The sequence below is a fragment of the Lissotriton vulgaris genome, chromosome 9, assembly GCF_964263255.1.
Source record: "Lissotriton vulgaris chromosome 9, aLisVul1.2, whole genome shotgun sequence".
NCBI classification, from domain to species: Eukaryota; Metazoa; Chordata; class Amphibia; order Caudata; family Salamandridae; genus Lissotriton; species Lissotriton vulgaris.
In genome coordinates, this window is record NC_141697.1 from 1,234,867,353 (window position 1) to 1,234,890,242 (window position 22,890).

Consider the following 22,890-nt stretch of genomic DNA (forward strand, 5'->3'; position numbering starts at 1 on the left):
TCTCCCGCAGTGAGCGTCCAGCCCAAAGCGCAGGACCCACCCACGCCGCACCTACTCCCCAGCTCTGCCTGCAGCCCAGAGCTTTTCTAGCCACACGCTACCCGCGTTTGAGCTTCAGTGGGTGTACATGGCAGGATTTAACACAGCGGCTGCCGCTGTGAACCACAATTTCCCACAGTCTTTACAAAACCTGTCCTGTAAAATGTAAACCAAGCTCCTGTTCACGCTCATGCCTGACCGAGCTTCTAGATTTGTAGCCTTGGGAATTAGTCGTATTATATAGAAACTCTCGCTTAAGTGAGTTAGTCTTCAAGTGAAAAACAAGCATTTGCAATGCAAACAAGCATTTGCAATTCAATAGGACTCGCATTTATGCGATACTTATTGCATTGCAAACGGGAGCACGGGCGGGCGAGGAGGGAATAAGGCACAGACTGCGGGAGGGGAAGGCACAGGAAGAAAATAGTGCTCACAGTATAAATAGAAAATACTGTGCAACACTCGAAGTAAAGGGGCCAGTAGCCAGGGAAGGATGTAAATTACATGCTTGTCATAAGGAGGGACTAACAAGCCTAAAACCAATCAGAAGGCAACATTTAGAAACTAAGCCAATGAAAAAGATGGGTGGAGAGTGGGCGGAGCTTCCACTCCATGTTGAATACTGCAGGCCTTGCAAAGCGACAGCGCATGCACGCTGCTGCTATAGGCTCGACCTAAAAGAAGGGGTCCAGTTTCTCCCCGGCAACAATCGTCAAATAGCCCTTCTGAGCGCTACAGGGAAGCTCGCTGCATCCTGTATTTTGGACCATATTAAGGAATAGACTTACAAGTCCAGGAGGGTTTCAAAACTAAACACTCAGTGACTGGTCCAAATTGTTACTAACAAATATGTGGTGCCTGAATTGCAAGTTTTCTACTCCGCATTTGTGGACTTCCCCACAGCATTCAAAAGGGCTGAAGACCTACCCTTTGGAAGAAAATGGACAGCTTCGGGATTCCAACTAAATATTAAGACCGATTATTGCACTCCACACTTCTACTTGGTGTAAAGTTTCAATGGGGAGTGTAGGTGGGCAGGAGGGTAATGAATTGACTCAAGATTTTGACACAAAACGGATTGAAACAGGGTTGTTTACCTCCTCTTGTTTTCCATTTATATTCGTGATCTACAAGCTTTTTATTAATATGAATTTTCCTCCCCAAATTGCTTTCCAAAATGTGCATGTCTTTCTGTATGCAAATGAGTTCCTCTTTGGCCTAACTGTAATTGTTCTTCAGCGAAATCTAGACGCTTTATTTAAATACACAGAAAAAGTTAAATTCTTTTGTTAACCCCTTCGTCACGGGGGTAATTCCCCCACGGCGCAGTGGGAGGGGGGGCCACGTCGCTGCGGTGCTTGTGACGAGCCCAGCTCGTTATGAGTCACAGTGGAGCTGTGCTCATGATGAGCTGGGCTCGTTACAACCCCGCCCACTGATTAATTCCCTTGCACAGGCGGGGAATCAATTGCGTTATGACGAGCCCAGCTCGTCATGAGCACATCTCCACTGTGACTCATGAAGAGCTGGGCTCGTCATGAGCATGGAACGGGTTAAACAAATATTGCTAAGACCAAGATGTTGCCTTTCAGAGGGAAGAAGTGGTACGGTCCTTTCAGCTGAGGTTTGGGTGGACTGCTCCTCCTGAATATAATGAAAACATGCCTACCTAGGTATGTGGTTCCCCCCACCCCATTCTCTAAAAAAACATGCCACGTTTTTTTCACATAGGTACCAGTCATCTGCCCACATGGATGCGTTAAGAAGTTCTTCCAGTAGGCAACACTTTAAAGCGCTCTAGTATCTATCGAACAAAGATGCCTTCTATTTTGCGTTATGCCCTTGATTAGATCTCCTTTATGTAATGGTCAGTTCCAAATCCATACAAAAGAAAAATCCTTTGGGCGATAATTTCTTCAAGTCGTGCAATTCCTGTTCAAGCTTCACATCTAGAACTTGTTCTCACTGGGTTCTGTTCAATATCTCTAGCAAATGTAATTAGATAATGTTAGAAATTGTGTAGTTGGTGTACAAGAGTAAGAGCCTAAGCCAAGCAGCAACCACAATATTTGGCAGGCAAACCCTAAATTAACTTGTGCTCACCCCCTCGTAGCTTGGCACAGAGCAGTCAGGCTTAACAGCACATCAAACAGTAAAACAGTGAGAACACCACACAAAAATATACCACAGCATGTTAGAGCAACGGAGCTTAATTTAATAAATAACACAAGACCAAAATGTGGTGCAGAGAGCTTTCATACTCCAAGAAGACTATCAACCGAGGGTAGTGACCACACAGCTCCAGGAACTAGCACATAAAATCATGGAGACAACTGCTTAGTCAACACACCTAAGGAATATGGAACATCTTTAAAAATATTCAACAAAGAAAAAAAGATAGCCTTGAAATAGCCATTTAGAAAGATGCTGGTCTTGTGGATTTCTGATAGGCGGCTTTACGCGACAGCCGGATCCATACCAGATCCTATTTCGACCACATGTAATAAAGCTGTTCACACAAAAAGAAAAAAAGTCTTTTTTTTAATTAAATGGAAATGCCAGTGCTCATCATAAAAACACAAGATCCACATGTTACGTATTAGGAGAATACATCACGGCAGCTTTATAATGCGGATTGGTGAAAGAAATTAAAAGGACTTTGAGAGAGCTTATTTAATTGTAAAAAAAAAAAAAAAAAAAAAAAAAAAAAAAATTTAAAAACAGAAAATTACAAGAACCAGCATCTCCACTTTCTAAAATCTGTGGAAGCAGCACCCCCACAGCGAGGCACAGACTTCCTTATTGCTGTCAAAGCATGCGTATTCTTTAACGGAAGAGAGGAGCTACTGTTTCCCCTGCTCAGTGCTTTGCTGCAAGTCATTTACTGCAAGCGAGCGTCATTAAGTGTCAAATACTCAAAATAAACTGTAACAGTGTTTGATTTCCTTTCAAGAGAAATATTCAACCTAAATGGTGCTCTCAGCTTAGTCCAGCGCTGTACTCAGGAGGGATCTGCCCTTCCTTCCACTGCAGATTTGTGGTTACCAAGTTAATGGTTCCTAATTGTTTGTGGTTAGACTGCTAGGAGCACAAACAAACTGTGCAATGAAAGCCCTTCCAGAAGCCACATGCTGTCTGGAAGCAAGGCGCCAAACATTTAGATTGATTGAATAACGTTTGTACTTACGGGTCTTTGTGGTGAAGAGAGCTTTCATACTCCAAGAAGACTATCAAGCGAGGGTAGTGACCACACAGCTCGCCATTTTCATTGAGGATCAAGCTGTAGCAGTAATCTCGACTAAACAAATCCAGGCATCGCTTCTCAATGCTATCCACCTGAAAAGAGACACAGTGGGGCTTGGTACTGTATTCACCAAAGACCAGCATTAAAAAAGTGCAATTCCGTTACCCAAAGATCTTGTTAAAAGGGACCCATCCATGCTCTCACTTACAAGTAAAACTAAAACAATCCACTAAGCCAACTACAATTTTTAACCACTTGAAGCTAGTTATATGGAGGAAATAAGCGCTTTTTGTGCAACCAAAATGGCATATAGCAGTAACTCCTGGCTCTCTTAGGAGAAAATAAAAACAGTTCTTCTAGAGGAGAAATGCGAATGAAAGAGATAAGAGAAAAGGAAAACTGGTATTGATTATATTTTTGTCTGAATGAAGCCCAAGGCAGTCCTACTGAATTTCAACCTGAACATGCTTTTTAATGAGGCTAACCTTCTGGCCCCTTTCCTCAGACTACGCACGCAAATAAACGTAAAAGGACAAATGCTTCAACTTAGTTGTTTTTTAGAACCATCTAACAGGCTTTCAGCCAAACACTACACCTTGGTTTTTCAATAATTACCAGCAGTTGCTTTGTGCCACGCTAAGACTCTAAAGTGTGCATTAAAGATGTATCATACCACTGTCCAAAAGAACTGGCTCATTAGCAGACTGCAGTAAAGTGACCAAGTGACTGCCTAGCTTTGGTGGTAATACCGATGTAAACGTATTTTGCACAAACATAGGTGCTAAATTGTACCAAATTTTAAGGCCTTGGTTCGTGAATGTTTATCTTGATCCAAGTGTCACCGATACAGGGCTTGGATGGCATACAATAAATTCCTTGGTTCCCATCAAGCCATTAACTTGATTCAAATACAGCTTCAAAGAAAATGACATGAATACAATAATGCTTTCTTAGAGTGGGTAGATTAGAGTTATGAATCAGCCATGATATATGGGCAAAATGTTATAAGTGATTATTTGAGCAACCAACATAACAGGATTTCTTGTAGGACAGAAGCGCTGGAATTGTAGGTATATTTTCCCATGTGGGTTTTGGCTCCCTAGTTTACCTAAACAAATGAGCGTACCTTCTAATTTTTTTCAAAGAAGGAAGAGATTAATAAAATGGCCCATTTGTCAAGCACATCAAGCTCTTCAACAGGTGTTAAAACTCGCATATTTTGAGAGCGCAGCAAAGGACTTCTATACCAATGGCAGCCTACTGGTGTGGTGACGGCTGTGGGTCAGTTAGAAATACAGCATAAGATTCAAAGCTCAAGCCAGCTCTCATGCCATGTGGCATCTCTCACTACAACATGGCAATCACCTTCTCCTTGGTTACAACAGACAGATCAGAGGCAGAGACTGCACCACTTCTCCTGCATTCATGAGCAGCAACCTACTTAAACCACACAGCTCCGAATGCTAATCCCAATACTGGAATTATACATTATTTACCATGATCACCACTTCTCCAATGACTTACTCTCATCAATCAACCACATCCTGAAACTTCTAGCTCCTAAAAAGGGCAACAATGCTCAATTAACAGGCCTGTTCCTCATGCACCTTGAAAGTAAGCCCCCTACGGACCTTTGCCAGCCTGGTGTGATGCATGGTTCTTCCATTCTGCTCCGATATATCCAAGGAACCCCAGATCAAAACACAAGGCAATGAATGAAGAGCAGGGGAGTGCTCATCTATCAAGGACATGAAAGGAGAATACTTAGCACAGGTGGATGGGAAGGATGTGGGGGAAAAAAAAAAAAAAAAAAAAAAAAGGTGGAGGGACACATATGTAACCATGGCCTTAGGGGACAGGACCTGTGCAGGTATGTTTATATCTCTGTATGTTCGTGTCTGTTTGGTGGCGAGGGGAGAGAGCAGAGGAAGGTGAGCTGTGCACACCTCAAAGCCAGGCTCTCCTACTATATTGCCACTAGCCTGCTTGCAACACTAATGCCCTACAAATATGCGCCCTGATTTTTACTCCAGAAACCCTGGAAAGTTGTCAAGGTTCTACCTCTTACCAGGCCTCGTGGTCAAGGTAGCAATGCACAATACCATCACCGTCCGGTGACCTACATCTTTTTTTTTTTTAAGTCCGGGGAGGGGAGGCACAGGGAGGGTAAGATCACTCCCATCACAAGGTATGTTACTAGTTTCCTTACTCTTAATGCCTCCCGAAGAGATTTAAGCCTTAGAACAGCATGAAAAACTTTAAAATCAACTGGCATGCCGACAGACATTTTTAAATGACCAAAGGAACAGGCACATTTGGCAACACTAAACTCCATCAAACCAGAAATATCAAAACCTCAGCAACAAATATTCCTTATAGTATAGGTAAACACCACATTAGCATAGCAGCTTGAAATCTACAGATGAGCGTCTGAGTCACGCAATTTATCCAATGATTTTGCAATCTGAACAGCACTGCGGACTCCGTAATTTGCTTGCTAGCACCATCCACCCTCTCATTCGTGTCATGATACTGGACAACGGTGAAAAGATGTTCCCATTAAAATACTGTGCAGGCGGCAGACCTTGGTTGTTGATCATTAACGTCCCAGATCATCTTTTATTCTTCAACACTCTACACAACCAATTCCTCAAGTAATTTATTTTGATGTTCTAATTTAAGATTGTCAATTTTGTAGCAATATTGTACAGTTATTTATGGCGATTGCATTTTACAAAATTCAGCAAGGAACTCCTGAAATCACGATCTGTTCTTCCTATTCTAAAACTTTTAAATCGGGCACTGTATTGCTGTAGAGTAATCGTAGGTAATACATACTGCAATGTTGCCCTTGTTGTCTCACCCCACAACAGGTAAATCACTCACAGAAAAGTGCACTGTATGTCCAGAACGCACGTGCTCCCAGATCATCCAGTGAATTCGAACACAAAGTGCCGCTGTGGGTTTAATGTACTTATCATATCCTAGTTTCTGCCAGATGTTCCTATGCATGGACATAGGCCTCATCACCTAGCAGAAACATTGCTAAATGAACACCTGCTGCAGGGCATGGATCCCGTGCTCACTGTGCCACTGAAACCAAGGTGCACCAGACTGATGCTGCCCACTCACAGCCAAACCGGCCCTGGGCTGCTTGTGCTCTGGTTCAGGGAGGACCCGTGCTGGTACTTCGCCTGGGCTGTTCCTATCGACACAGGATCAAATCTGACTGGCTGAATCTAACCTAAGGTGGCTTAGTGTGCACAATAACAACGACTGAAGGGCGGCTCCAAGTATTTACCAGGGACTGAGGTTACATTCGTCACTTTTTGTATACTTCAATTATTGTAAACTCATCTGATTCGGAAACGCTTTAGGTGGTTCAAGTGACAGGTAACAAGGCACTAAAAAACGTTAAGAAACTTTAAAACCTCAACGGATCCAAAGCGAGAAAAATGTTTAGAAAGAATCACACCGACTTGAATACTGCTCTTTAACAAAAGAGATGCGGGTTAAAATGCCAGTCTATCCGTAAAGTGCGTTTGCGTTGTCTCCTGTGCAAGGAAGACATTTGCGATAAGAGACAATGATCCTCTTAATCCAATTAGCTATTGTGACAAACCTATTTAGACGCGGCAACAGTGAACTTAGGCTCTCAATTTAACTTGCCATTCTTCTGCCTCCAGACAGTAAACAAGCATCAGCGTCAAGGTACCGCCCTGTACGAACCATGACACAAGAAAGGCATAAAACCTCGCGAAGGAAACCAAGGAATCCCGTTGTGGAATACCCAGGACTACAAATCACATATTTATCACATCGCAAACATCCGAACAGCGTCTCTTCAAGTTGCTATTAACATCTGAAGATACCGATTACCTCCTTCACACGGTCTGATGGTCTGATCTAGCCCTCCCACGTCCACACTATCCGATTCCGTCCCCGTCTGTTGTACATTCATTTTCTTCAAGTTAGTGGCCCTGTAAAGAAATTTAACTAATCTGACATTTGGTTGCAAGCTCCATCAGAGAGGTATCTCCCCAACTGCAGATAGTTAAGGGGGAGAATTGAGGGGGGCTTATAAAAAAGGTACTCTCGAGGTGGAAATGTGGTGTTAAAGGGGCGCCCAGGATGAGACTCGTTTGTGGCTGGAGCCCTTCTACGTAGTAGTCAGTGTGGCAGATTGAGGTGTTCTCTAACCAGACTTCCTGCAGGTTTAAAGGGGCCCACCACCTGCCCTCATGGTAGATATATATGGGTGGTATTCAACTAGAACCCACTCTGCGCCCCTGCAGGACGTTGCAAGCATTGCTTTCTCAAACACTATCCTTACTCCTGGATTGCTCATTACTACGGGGAAGGAGTGTTCACTCCACAAATCGTACCCCATGGGTCATACAGGGCTCGTATCCCAAGTACTGAAGGGAGGAAAACAGCTCAAACCATCTCTCGGACACTCGACACTGCGATGTGCCACTTTTAACTACTCAGACAATACTAGAAGATCCATAGTGGCACAGGATTGCATAGTGTATTAAGGCAGCATTTCGTTCACGTCTTCTTACTCACTAGACAAGGGGTAGTATGCTCCATGGCCAGCCCACAACATCGTCTCATTTCTCGCCCCTGTAATACTAGTGTAAAAGTACGTAGTTTCAAGCCCAGACACTGGATGTGAGGGGAGAGGTTTCACCATGTCGCCGTCAAATTGGTAATGCATCAGGTGTGGCCATGGCTGGACGGAGGTCTCATCCAACCCCCCCCCCCCCCAGGCTTAAAGTTTCCAAGAGCCCCTGCCCCCGATATAAATCTCTTGCAGTCTTGCCTTCATAGCTGAAAGTACCGTACATTTCGTGGTTCCGCTTTTCACCTTGTATGCGTGGTGGTGCCACAAGTCCCAGAATTGTAAGTTATGTTGGCTCAAAGAACAGCACTGATAGGTGGCACACCTCCCTGTCCACTTCAGCGCAGAAAAGGGTGTACTGGTCTGTTCGAACCCTTTCTATAGAGAAGTACAACCTGTTGTAACCGGTATCTTACCATGGCATGGGCCAGGGCAGTCTTGCTAGGTTAATGTCACCTTGCACCCATCCCCAAACGCCCCTATTGGTCTAGTATTTGATGTGGGTGTGAGGGAGGGAAGCTTTCTTATTCCGAAAGTGTGCCTGCTTGTGATTTGCTGGGCTCTTGCCTAGGCCCCCCTAGGGCTGGGTGTACCGTTTGGTTAGGGATTGTGGGGGCATGGGTCTGGAAGGAGTCCCTGATCTTCGCCCTCTCCGACATGTGCCCCTTGTAATAACGTGCCCCCTCTACCCCCAGATTGCTGGTGTGCTCCTACCCAGGTCCAGTGATGCAGGGGGTGTCTGGAGGGAGTGGGTTGCCCCCACAAAACCCCGGAGCGGTGTGCTATGCTCCCGCTCACCCTGGGGCCCGGTGACTGGGTCCTGCCCCAGGCTAAGAGGGGGTGACTGGGGTCTTATTGGGGGTGTCACCCCTCTCACATGGCTCTTCAGTCTCTGAGGTGGCTTGGCTCCGCCCAAAGGCCCTCCCTGGTCTGGTGCACGCGGGGCTGCCTCCCCCCAGCGCCCCCAGCAGCAGCTGGGCCCCTACCTTGCTCCCCCCTTCCTTGGCCCGGTACTGGGCTCGGCTGAACTCCTCCAGCAGCTCGGCCAGCGCCCGGCCCTCGGGCCCGTAGCCCGGGCTGTGCAGGGGCCCGGCCATGGCGGCTCCTCAGCGGCCGCCGCTGCCCATGCTGCCTCCCCGCCCCGCAGCCGCTTTCACTCGGGTCCGGGGTTCACCGCCGCAGCCATCCAGCTGTCATTCCATCCGCCGCGCACACTTATGACGCAGACACGCGGCAGGCGCGTCGGGTGACGTAAGAGGTAAAGTGCGGCCGCCACCTGCAGAGTGGCGGAAGTGCCGCGAGCCCTGAAGCTCGCATTGTACGCGGAGTGGACCACCGTAGCCATGTTATGATTGGCGACGCTGCTGATTGGCGGGTACAGCGCACGTCCTGGGGCTGGGGCGCTGCTGATTGGCGGGTACAGCGCACGTCCTGGGGCTGGGGGCCAAGGAATCAAGCCCTATTGCCCTCTTGTGATTGGCAGGAGCAGACGGTGGTTGGCAAGGGCCTCATACTGGTATGGCACGTGACTATTTATTTATTTTATGCAGTTTTTTATAGCGCGAACTTTACCCCAAGGTGTCAGAGCGCCTTACAGTAGACCAACGTAAAGAAGCGATGGAGTATATTCTGAAAAAAATGAAGCACAGTGGTTCGTGACTAGCAACTCGTCGCCATTGTAAAGAAGCGATGGAGTCATGAATTATATATAAAAAAATATTTATTTAAGTGCCATAGGGTTATATCCAGAAGACAGTGCTGACTGAAAATTATTTACTGACCTGTAACATTAGCCAGATTCAGCGCACTCAGAAAGGAAATTCAGGACATCTTTCAACTCAGATCCCACAGGATCCACCACGCGTTGTAGGCATCAACCCACCCATCGCTTCCATGCAGAAGAATATTGTTTGCAAGTGGAAGGTTCAAGCTTAATGTATAAATTCGGCAGCTGCCACCGGGAGTCCTGCAATCTGGACATGTCTCCTGATACCTTCCAGCCCATGAGAGTCAACTGGTCTTGAGGAATCAGAGGATGCAGCAAACCCACTTGGTCCAGGAGTAGCTGAGGGAAAACCGGAAGGACAATGGGAAGAGCCACAGATAATTCCAAAAGAGTCAGAAACCAGGATTGTGTCTTCCACAGAGGGGTAACCAGAGTCGCTGATTGATGTCTGACCTGAGCCGCCACCCTCGGAATCATGGTAATTGGTGGGAACGCGTAATTCATCTGATCTCTCCATGACTGGGGGAAGGCATCCATTTCCATGGCCATCGGATGTGGCCTCCAACTGTAGAACTGTTTCAGTTGTGCGTTGAGCTGGACACAAACAGGTCCACATGGCATGGACCAGTGCAGACATTATCTCTTGAAAGATGTGAGCATGAAGTTTCCAGTCACTGTAGTCCATCAGGAATCTGGAATTCCAACCTGCTACTAGATTGTCGTTGCCAGGAAGGTAACCTGCCAGAACCATAATCTTCTGAGAAAGACAGAAGAGCCAGATGTTTTGGGCTATGTTGGCCGGCAGGTGCAATCTTGTACACACCAAGTGGTTGATGTGTTGATCCTCTGAGACATTGTCCGTCGGCAAAAGAATGCAGCAGTTGCTTTTGAAGGGAAAGATTGATTTTATGGCAAAAGAGCCTGCCAGAAGCTCCAAGCAATTGATTTGAGGTCGTAACTCTTTGGCAGACTAATGATTGCCTAAGTAAAGTCTCTGCATTGTGCACCCCAACCCCAACAACTGGCATCTGATTCAATGACTACATCCGGGGATACTCCAAAAATGGCCTTGCCGTTCCACGCCTCCATATGGAGGATCCACCACTGAAGTTCTTATAAGGCTTCAGCTGACAAGAGAATCAGACAGTCGTAACTGAAACCCTGTTGCAAATAATTAATCTTCAGACGCTGAAGAGCCCTGTAGTGTAACCGGCCCAGGAAAGCTCTTGAATCGACCCTAGCAACCCCACAATCTAGGCCAGGGATTTCAAAGACGATTCAAAGTCGATCTCAACTTCCTCTTGATGGACTTTAATTTCAAGGGAGGAAGAAGCAACTGCGCCGTGAGGGAGTTCACCTGAAAACCCAGGAATTTCACTTGTTGGGATGGAATAATCATGGACTTTTTGGTATTTTTCACATTTCCCAGATCCTGAAGAAGGGCATTGTCAAAGACAAATAAACTAGCAGATGGGAGTGATCTTGAGCCAATAGAAGCATGTTGTCCAGATAGACGATTATGTGACCCCCCATCTCTCTTGAACGGACAACCACTGGTTTCAAAAGCTTGGTGAACACCGAGGGAGCAGAGGATAGTGTGGTAAATATAATTTACCGTATTAGTTTTTCCATATAATTACAGACAGGTAAAAGAATAGCTCAATCAAATGAGAGGCAGAGTCCGTGGTGTCTGAGTCATACAGCTTTAATCAGGATCGCTCGAGCCATGGAAATCAATTCCATCAATACAAGGGTTCGGGGGTATGCAATGATGGCAGAAAGATGTCAACGATTTATTAACAGTACATGACATATATAGTAAAACACATAATGGCAATGGATACAGTAGGCGTGACAAGTGAAAAGTATATGATAAGAACACATGTGCGTAGCAAAAAGGCGTGTACAAGGGTGTACACGGAGGCGTGTGCTGGAAACGTCACAGAAAGTGTCATAAGTTGGTGGGTGCGTAGAGGATTCTGCAGAGTCAGCAGGAAGTGCGGATGCGCGCGCAACTAGCATGACGTGACATAGACGTGTAACTGGGGAGAACTTTAACACTAGTAAAGGAGACAGAAGTCTGGGATGTCAGTACGACCTGGACCTATAACATATCTGGTATCTTATGTTTGGAGGATGTATTATCTGGAGTAAAAGGTCTCTCGGGCAGAGGCTATACTATACTGAATGCTAGTGCGTGCATATGTGTCTACGTGTCTACGTGCGGGGCCATGGGCCTACTATGGCAACGGGAACTGTAAATTACTTGCACGGAGACAGGAAGACTTGCTCTTTGCTCTGCAGCCGGGGATATGTTTACCTAAATCACTAGACAGGAATGTGTTTTCGAGGAGGCTGAACAGATAACTTGAAGGCAAAATACTGTTTGGCAGGCAGGCCAGGCCGAGCCAGGCATCGCTTCGCTTGGCAGGAAGTAAGGCAGAGGTCAGGGATGCATCTCCATGCTGCAGCTTTCGAAGGCAGAGACAGAAGTGGCTCAAAGGCAGAAATCAGGGCCTAGCTCGGCAGAGCCAGGAAAAACGTGAAAGTGCACCATGTAAAGACGTTGGCAAGGAATACTTAGGAACTGAATTATCGATCCATTCATGGTGGATCTGATAGAGGACATGTTAACGTTGGACGCAAATGTATTTGCGTCTTCAGATTCGGTTGCGGAGGGAAATTACTTGCACTTTTAACTCGTACATGGAGACGTTGGGGTACACGTTAGGGGACATACTCGACCATAAAAACTTCAATTACCTCATTCCCTCCTTGTCCCCTACGGACCCTTCAGGATATATCTATTTTCATGAGACCATCAATCTGTTCATATAACATCATCTGTTCTTCTTTCTTTATTCGGGAATGGGAACGTGGACTTGGACGGGGAATACAAGCTGTGGCGCACAAGCCGCAAATCGCTGGCCCACATTGTAGACATAGACAACAACTGAATACTATGGCCAATATTATTCTTAGGAATGACAGTAGCTTCCATCCCCAGGCTGTTATTACACTCCAGAGCCAACCGGACCAAGTCCAGGAGCCTGGGTTCTGATGTATCTGATGATCAATTTCGTGAAGTCGGGTGATGGCCTTATAGACTGATGGTGCGTTATTAGGAATAAACACGCAACAACTGGATCCGATGACTCTACAAGCTCCGCCCCTATCGGCCAGGATGACGTCAAGGACAAGGCGGTTCTGAAGAACAACAAGTCTCATTGCGGACTGCTCCTCTGTTAAGTTGCCCAAAGCAGAAGTAGTCTCATTCACTACTGCTTCGAGTATTCTGGTTAATTTGCGTATCAGTTTACTGTTAGAGACAGTGCCTAGATAGGGAAAGAATCCTTTATTGAAATCTGTATATTGTTCCCATGTAGTTTCAGTCTGATCGACTATTGGGAGACCTCTCTTGTGCCTAACGATATCGAGGCGGGAATTCCTGTGATAGTCAGATGGGGCTAGAAAAACTGGTGGCAATAGAAATGCAATGAAACAAGTACCATCCCAGTCTAGAGGTAAACGGACATAAGCTGTCTGACCACATATAAAATAGGAATGTCGGGAAGCTTTGAATGTAGACTTGCCTTTATCACTGAATTCGACCACAGTAGTACAGTCACTATGGCCTAGATGTACTGAACCATTCTTTCTGACACATATTACACCCTTTGCTGGTAGAACTGATATAGATGGCACGTCTGGGCTAGTCTCGGACTGAACATTTAGAATCATGAGGTTAAGTGTGAAATTGCCTAATCCATACACTTCATTTTCTAGATCGGTCCCTGTCATTTGTGGTAGACCTTCTTCGTTTGGGAAACATGCTTTGTTCATGACTGTGTTCAGATTTCCCCATATCCAATTGCCTTGGGAAACTCTGGATTCAGTGTCTAAAGAGGATATTAAACTAAACCATGCACCACAGGAACCATTATGTGTAAACGGGTAAGGAAAGAGGGGCAGAGCTCCCTTGTAGTTCTGATAGGGAGGGAGTCGGCCACATATCCAACAATTAGTAGCATTGTTGATCTTGTGAGAATGATGTAACATACGGATGTATGTATTGTTGCGCAGCGCAAGTCGATAAGACAATTCGTGTGGAGGCAGAGCACTAAACGTGTGCTCGGCAGTGTCATTAGAAAAAGAATGTGCAATAGGAAAGAACAGATATAACATCCAACTCATAACAATAATCGTAAGACTCAGAAAAAACATAATAAGTAGTGTGCAGATGCATCGGCTTCGGAGACTTTTACAATATTTCTGTTTCTTGGTCTCCTGTCTATCTCTCTCTCTATTGGGGTCTAACTTATACATGTCAAGAAACTGTCTAACCGCTTCACCCAGGAGGGGACTTAAACAATTAAACTGTCTGACTTACTAGACCTCAATTTCATTCGATACTCCTGCTGAGGAGTTTTCTCTAACAGGGGGAGTTTGGTATCAGTCTCTGGAATGCGAAAGTCCTGGGAATCAGTCTTTGGCGGAAGTCCATAAAATTTTTTAACGTGGCTGGAGTGGACACAGCCTTTCCTCCCCTCTAACTTCACCGCAGTCCTGGTGGTTAACAAAACGATCTTCGGCTCTTTCCAGCGGGGCTCCAGAGGGCTTGACCGATTGAAGTTGCGGACTACGACGACATCTCCTGGGACAAGTTCATGCGGTTTCACCTCGGTGTTGTCTGGGAAGGCTGCCGCAACCTGTGAACAACATGATAGTAGTGCAGACATCAAGGAAGCAAGGTAATCTGTCAGCATAGTACTGTCGACATCGGTTATTTTTCGTGGCATAGGCGTCCCCCACATATTAGGAGGTCTACCGAAGACCACCTCATACGGGGATAGCCCTGTCCTAGAATGGGCTACCATTCGCATATAAAAAAGGGCAACTGGTAAAGCTACTATCCAATCTACTCCTTTCTCTTTACACACTTTGGCAAGACGCGTTTTCAGAGTCTGATTGTGTCTCTCCACAAGGCCTGCTGCCTCGGGATGTCGGACACAGTGAAACTTCCATTGATATCCTAACATAAGTGAAACCTGCTTCATGAGTTCAGATGAGAATGGCTGACCGTTATCTGAATACACGACATGCGGCAAACCGTACCGTGGGAAGAACTCACGAACCAACTGCTTGGCAGTGGTCGGGGCAGTGTAATCTGGGACGGGATATGCTTCTGTCCATCGGGAAAGGGCACATACAACCACGAGGACATATTTGAATCCTCGGCATCTTTCCATCTGGATATAATCCATCTGGAGGACTTCAAAAGGATGGTCGGGAGGATGGAATCCCCCTCGTTCCACGGGAATCCCTTTTCCTGGATTGAACTGACAATAGATCATGCAGGTACGCACTTTCTGTTTTGCTGCTGCTCGTAAATGTTTGTTGAACCAGAGGTTCTGTAAACTGTCTAACATGGCTTTTTCTCCTAAATGTGCTGGACTATGTGCTGTGTTGATGATAACTTGAACCATAGAGTCGGGGAGAAACCACGTGGTCTTTCCCCTCGTCATCCATCCCTGTTCTGTCTGGACCCCTCCTTGTTCAGTCCATTTCTTTATTTCATCTGGAGTAGCATGTGTCTGTATGTCGATGACATCTTGTGTAGGATCTCTGACTGTCATGCAATGTGTCAGTGAAGATACGTCAGTCTTTGTCATATCAGTCGTCTGAGTATGAGTCTGGGCTGTATGTTTAGCTGTTCGATCTGCAAAGTTGTTACCCTGGGATATGGTGTCTGTGACTTTTGTATGTGCTTTACACTTCATGATGGCCATTGCTGTAGGCAAATGAATTGCTTCCAACAGAGCTTGAATGAGGGGGCCATGCTGGATCTTGGCTCCGTGAGAGGTCAAAAACCCTCTTTCTTGCCAGAGGACACCGAAGTCGTGTACGACTCCAAATGCATAACGTGAATCTGTGTATATGTTTACTTTACGGTTCTTGGCTCGTATACAGGCTTGGGTCAGAGCAATGAGCTCCGCTGCTTGAGCTGACAGGGTGTCAATGCGATGTGTTTCTATGACTTCAGTCTCAGTGGTCACTGCATATGCGGCCACTAACTCTCCTGTGCTTGTTCTCATACATGAACCATCCACATAAAGTGTCAGGTCTGGATTGGGTAATGCAACATCTGTCAAGTCTTGTCTGGGCTTCGTAATTGTGTTAATGACATCCACGCAATCATGTGGAGTAGGATCTGTTGTGCTTGATGGTAAAAGTGTTGCAGGATTTAGTGAATTGCAACGTCTGATTTCTATGTGTGGTTGGAATAATGTCAATTCATAACCTGTCAGTCGTGCTATAGTCAAGTGTTGAGTCTGTGTTCTGTTTAGGAGAACTTCCACAGAGTGCGGAACTTGTACTGTCAATTGATGTCCCAATACAATGGAATCACTTTGTCTGATTGCTAGAGCTGTTGCTGCAACTGATTTTAAGCACGCAGGCTTCTTGGGTAGCTGTTGCGCCCTATAAATTGATAAAATAAATAATAAATAAATAAATAAGCACACGGTCTGTGTTTGTCTGCTTGAACCTGAGTGAGAACTGATAACGCTGTGCCATCGCGTTCTGTGACAAAAAGTGTAAAAGGTTTGCTGTAACAGGGTGTTGCTAAAACAGGTGCTTGACATAAGGCTTTCTTTAACTCGTCAAAAGCTTGTGTATGTTCCTGAGTCCATGGGAGAACAGACAAAGACGCTGCCTCCTGTGTTGTCAATTGTATAAGTGGTTTAGCTAGAAATGCATATTGAGGAATCCATTGTCTGCAATAAGAAGTGAGTCCAATAAAGGCTCGTACTTCTTTCTGTGTCTTGGGTTGCGGAAGATGTGCAATTAACTGAATGCGATCAGGTGTCAGCTGCCTACCCCACTTGGACAGCAAGTGCCCAAGGTACACCACTTGCTGGGCACAGAATTGTAGCTTCGAAGGAGACACCTTGTGTCCCTTGTCCGCCAGGAAATACAAGACTGTCAGTGATGCATGTTCACATTCTGGTTCACTACGGGCGGTGATCAATAGATCATCGACGTATTGGAGTAGGGCAGTGTTAGGGGGCATGTGAATACTGTCAAGTTGTCGTTTCAATGCTTGGCTGTAGATGCTGGGGCTTTCTGTGAATCCTTGAGGGGTGCGTGCAAATTTGAAGCTACGGCCATTTAAACAGAATCCGAAAAGGTACTGGCTCTCCGGATCAATGGGGACACTAAAGAAGGCGTTCTTGAGATCGATTACAGTAAAGAACGTCGCCTCTGAATCAATAGCTGTCAATAGTGACGAAATGTCTGGGACCACTGGATACTGTGGTACAATGCATTTATTTAATTCTCGCAAATCGATCACTAATCGATAGACTGGAGGTGCATTCGGATCAGTGCGTTTAAGAATTGGAATGATAGGGGAATTACAAACATTGGAGTCGGTTTCTACAACCACTCCTTGTGCAATGAGCTCGTCAATGATTTTCAGTAAAGCCACTACAGCATCAGGTGGTAACTTGTATTGTCGGATTCGTGGTAGTACAACTCCTGGCTTGAGTGTAACACGGTATGGTGTAATGTGCATACAACCTACATCAGTGGGGCCTTGTGCCCATAAATGTGCAGGAACATTCTGTAACCTAGGATCAAAATCTCTCAATACATAATGCCCCTTAAAATCACGAAGGAACAGCCTTACTCCTTCCGGAGAACAACAAATTACAGCTCCTAGAGCTTTCAGTGTTTTTATACCAAGCAAGTTTTCTGCACATGATTTCGTGAGCAGTAAATCTGTAGTACGGGATAATGGACCAACTGCAAGGGGAACTGGTTTCGATACTTCATTAACAATAGGCTTTCCTGAAAATCCAAGGGAAACATTCTGTGAGCCTGAGAGGGGTGCCCCTGGAACCTCGTCATGACTGATGGTAGTTCTGCTTGCCCCTGTGTCAATCAAAAATTTTCTATCCTTTCCTAATACCTGACTATGTACATAAGGACCCTCTTGATCTACAGGAACCTCAATAAGAGGCAAGCCAACCTCCCTCTCTAGGCTGTTTCATGTCACTGCTGATAATCGGGGTAGTCAGATTGTGCATACTGGTACATCTGCTGTGTAACATGTTGTGTGGCGGCAATGGACTGAGGCTGTGGTTCCGCTACGGTCTGTTGTGGAACCTGCATAGGATGCACATTCTGCGGAATATGTTGTTGGACCTGGTCCTGTCTAGGTGGACGTGGTCTCTCTTTAGTTTTACCTGTAGCTATATTGTGTTTCAAAACTGCACAATCGTTTACATAGTGACCTGGCTGTTTACAATAGTTGCATGTCCCTTTAACAGGAGCTGCTGAATTATTGGACTGTGTCGTACCCCTTTTCTGACCATCAGCTGGAACTGACTGAGCAACTAGCACTTTCATTTTCGTGTCTTTCATACGTCTCTGTTCGTGGTCATGTTCCTCCCTAATTCTGTTCTGGTGATACTGTAACATTTGTAACATTTGCGAAGGCGTATTTGCTTGCCATGTGCTCTCGACTTTCAGTACACGGTTCTTAACCTGGGGCAAGGAATTCTCGACTAATTTGGTCACAAAAAGATGTGGGTATGACTCGCTGCTTGTTTTCAGGCCACTATTAATAATAAAACATTTCTCGAATCTGGAGTAAAAATCACTAGTGTCTTCGTCGTGTTTCTGTTTGCAGGCTGAGATTGCATCCCAGTCCTCCTTTTTAGTTGTCAATAATCTTGGCAAAACCTGTACTAATAATCCTGGTAATGCTTTAGTTTTGTCCCCAAGACCTAAACCTGGGGTTCGACCAGTTTCTTCGTTTTCTAATTCAGTCCAATTAATCTTTTTATCTCCCACCTCCCATTCTTTTTCTTTGAGTTTCTCGTATATACCGGCAGGCAATAATACTTTTAATATTTTCATAATGTCGGGATATGTGTAATCTCCCATGAGTAACATGTCTTTTATTTCGCGGTGAAACCCTGCTGGATCTTTATCATGACTCGGCACTATTTTCTTCATTTCCAATAATTCCATTTTAGTTATGGGCGTGTATACAAATACGCGTTCAAGTGTATCATCTGGTTTCCTGATTGGGTGCACTTCTCGTAAAGGGTTCTGTCTATCTAGGTGATATGGTTGTCTTACTGGGGGTGGAACGGAAACAAGACGTGGAGTCAGGAAAGTTCTGTATTTGTGACGTTGTTCTAAAATGATGTCAATTAAATCGGTACCTAGACCTCTCCATCTTCTCAGGAGTAAGTCTTGCAATAGATTATACAACGGACCTGGGTCAGATTGTTGGTTTTCATACTGTACAATAAGATGTTGAGTCATGTATATACCAGCTAGTCGCTGTTCTTCTGGAGTAAGACTTAAGAATGTTTGCACTACTAAATCATCTTTATATATACTGTCATCCCCGGCCCATTGGACTGCTGACCGGGCTAGTTCCTGATCACGTAAGGTATTGAGTTCATGATAACCTACTCTTTCTTTCAGGATTTTATCAGTAACTTGGAAAATATGTTCAAGGGAACATAGCTCTGGTATCGGAGAAAGGTATCGGTTCTTGTTTCCTAAACGAATGGGTCTGTCAAAGGATCTATCAAGTGGATACTGTTTAGGGAGTTTTTCTCTACCTACGTACGCCAACAGGTCTTGAGTTACTGTAGCATTCTCTGGTTCTTCCTCCTCTGAGGTATCTTTATCGTCTGACTCGGGAGGCCTATCAGCCTCCCGTCGGGCATGTATTGCTACTATTTCTTTACGGATCTTTCTTGACATGACATCTATACAATTCTGTTTATCATGTTTACAATCTGCAATATTCTGACTCCATTTTGACAATCCCTCCATCTCTTCTTGCGAAAAGCCTGGCTGGTCTTGTTCCCTTATCAAACAATTAATCAAAAATCGCAATATTAAACCTTGTGTCTCAACTTTCTGATGTGCCATGGCTTCACAAACACAACCTGGCCTCTCTCCTGTTCTAATAAAATGATATATGTTGTCTAGATGTTCTGGCATTTCTGGTAATAATATCAGATAATCTGTAACACGGCGTAGACGTAATGAGGCTAACATCATGGGTCCTGTCTTGCCAGATACTGGATCATATCTACAATCCGTAAGTAACTGTTTAAGCTTTTCGGCTGGGCTTGCTTTAGGTGTACGCTGCATTGCTAATTCTCTCATTGTCACTCGATGTAATTGAGGCGGGGTGTGATAGGGACCTCCTGTAGTACCTCCTGAAGCGGAAGCATGAGCATAACCTGACGTCATTGGGTGTGGGAAAGGTACATTTAACGGGGACGACTGACTCTGAGTCGCATCTGTAGCAAAAGGGTTAAGAGGACCAATAGTAGGAGGAACAGTGGGGGAAGTGACAACGGGTACGGGAATATGCTGACGTGGAGGGGTCGTGGCTTGATCAGCAGGAATATGCTGTGGCAGATTATTATTAGCAGGTTGTATGGGTACATTGGTATATGCGGGAGCTACATCATCTAAATAGGAAGAAAGGAAAATGTCTGCTGCGGTCTTTTTATAACATAATTTAGTCGGAACCAATGGAGGTGGCAGATCGTTCGGTATTTCCGGGGTCGCCTTGGGCAGGCCCTCGGCCAGAACTGGATACAGTCCTGTTATAAGGGCATTACTCTGTCTGTCGTGTTGTTCCATTCTGACTCGCTGTCCTTCTTCTAGTAGTTCTTTTTCTCTAGCCTTCTCGGAATCCTCTCTACTTTTCTCTGCTTTTCTGAGTGCTTTCTCTGTCCGTCTATGTGATTCTTTACGCCACAATTCTATGGCATCTTTCTGTGACTGTCTGGCTTTCTTTTTCCATAATGCTTCTTCTACTCTCATGATGCACTCGGCATCCCATGTCCCTGTAACGGGCCATCTCTGTTTCTCCTCCAAGTCTTTCGTATAATCCACCCATAAGTCTAAGTACAGTATGGCATCTAAGCCATGCTTATGGTACATAAAATGTCCGGGAGTGTCCCTAGGTGGGATGGGAACTGCTTCTTCAAGTATCCCTTTCCTAGTTCCTATCTGTCGTAATTTCGAAAACAAAGGCATTGCTACCTCGATCTAGACGCAAACACGATAAACACAGTAAAGAAATGCAAACAATCACTCATACCACGACATTAAACACATTGAAACATTTCGAACAGATACTGACCTAACAAAATTACTGAATCACTGAATGACTGAATTACTAGATGCACTGCTAAACAGTACAGATACACTGCTAAAACAGTGCAGACCGGATCTGTGTACCCAAACCCGTCTTGACCGGACACAAATTAATGCACCCGTCTTGATGCGTCCCCAGCAACGGTACTCACCGGGAAGCACGGAACGGAAGGCCTCGGAAACTCGACTGGACTGGACCGCTACGACGTCACTGCTGCTGCGCACTACGCATGCGCCTCGACGCTTCGGACAGGTGGTCCTCTCGACACCTCGGACACTGCTCTCTCGGCTGGGCTCTGGTCGGGATCCTCCGCACTCCTCACCGCCTCGTCTGGATGCTGTCCCGCAGTCTCCGTCTCCACCGTAGGCCTGAGGGAGATACACGAAAACCTGCAGATGCGCATAGAAGTCCGTCACGGCTGTGGTAGGGGGCAAGGCCTGCGACGCATCGCCGGCGCGTGGGGTGGGGGAGGGGCTCCTGTTCGGGCGCCAAATTATGTGGTAAATATAATTTACCGTATTAGTTTTTCCATATAATTACAGACAGGTAAAAGAATAGCTCAATCAAATGAGAGGCAGAGTCCGTGGTGTCTGAGTCATACAGGCTTTAATCAGGATGGCTCGAGCCATGGAAATCAATTCCATCAATACAAGCGTTCGGGGGTATGCAATGATGGCAGAAAGATGTCAACGATTTATTAACAGTACATGACATATATAGTAAAACACATAATGGCAATGGATACAGTAGGCGTGACAAGTGAAAAGTATATGATAAGAACACATGTGCATAGCAAAAAGGCGTGTACAAGGGTGTACACGGAGGCGTGTGCTGGAAACGTCACAGAAAGTGTCATAAGTGGGTGGGTGCGTAGAGGATTCTGCAGAGTCAGCAGGAAGTGCGGATGCGCGCGCAACTAGCATGACGTGACATAGACGTGTAACTGGGGAGAACTTTAACACTAGTAAAGGAGACAGAAGTCTGGGATGTCAGTACGACCTGGACCTATAACATATCTGGTATCTTATGTTTGGAGGATGTATTATCTGGAGTAAAAGGTCTCTCGGGCAGAGGCTATACTATACTGAATGCTAGTGCGTGCATATGTGTCTATGTGTCTACGTGCGGGGCCATGGGCCTACTATGGCAACGGGAACTGTAAATTACTTGCACGGAGACAGGAAGACTTGCTCTTTGCTCTGCAGCCGGGGATATGTTTACCTAAATCACTAGACAGGAATGTGTTTTCGAGGAGGCTGAACAGATAACTTGAAGGCAAAATACTGTTTGGCAGGCAGGCCAGGCCGAGCCAGGCACCGCTTCGCTTGGCAGGAAGTAAGGCAGAGGTCAGGGATGCATCTCCATGCTGCAGCTTTCGGAGGCAGAGACAGAAGTGGCTCAAAGGCAGAAATCAGGGCCTAGCTCGGCAGAGCCAGGAAAAACGTGAAAGTGCACCATGTAAAGACGTTGGCAAGGCATACTTAGGAACTGAATTATCGATCCATTCATGGTGGATCTGATAGAGGACATGTTAACGTTGGACGCAAATGTATTTGCGTCTTCAGATTCGGTTGCGGAGGGAAATTACATGCACTTTTAACTCGTACATGGAGACGTTGGGGTACACGTTAGGGGACATACTCGACCATAAAAATTTCAATTACCTCATTAGACTGAACAGAAGAGATTGATACTGGTACCATTGGCCTTTCCATTGAAACTGCAAGTACAATGAGAGGGGTAAATGGATCCCCCCACCCTTCTTTTGTAGCAGAAACACATTGCTGCAGAAGCCCTTTGGGTGAGGGGATGTAAATGCAATCGCCTGATTTGACAAAAGTTCCAGAAGTTCTGAGTCTATAAAAGACTCATCTTGTTTGGAAAAAAGGAGATGGGGCAGGGAGGTTAAGAGTCTTGATAGGTAGTTTGAGACAGTTCTATCTGATAACCCCGAACAGTATCCAGAACCCAAGAATCGGAAGTGATCTTTGCCCAATTATGCATAAAATACTTCAGCCTGCCCCCCCAGAGGAAGTTGGGACTGGGTTGTG

At 45.6% G+C, this 22,890-nt stretch overlaps 1 protein-coding gene across 2 annotated transcripts in view; it reads right to left on the bottom strand.

Annotated features, from left to right (window-relative positions):
* MTMR14 (myotubularin related protein 14) overlaps positions 1-9,135 on the bottom strand; it is a 181,743-nt gene extending 172,608 nt beyond the window's left edge. For both annotated transcript variants that reach the window (XM_086939383.1, XM_086939382.1), the window contains exons 1-2: positions 8,894-9,135; positions 3,227-3,375 (exon numbers count right to left, since the gene is read on the bottom strand). In XM_086939383.1, coding sequence (XP_086795509.1) covers positions 3,227-3,375; positions 8,894-9,004 — 260 coding nt within the window. In that variant the 5' untranslated portion in view covers positions 9,005-9,135. The remainder of the gene's footprint in view (positions 1-3,226; positions 3,376-8,893) is intronic.
* Between the last annotated feature and the right edge of the window lie 13,755 nt (positions 9,136-22,890).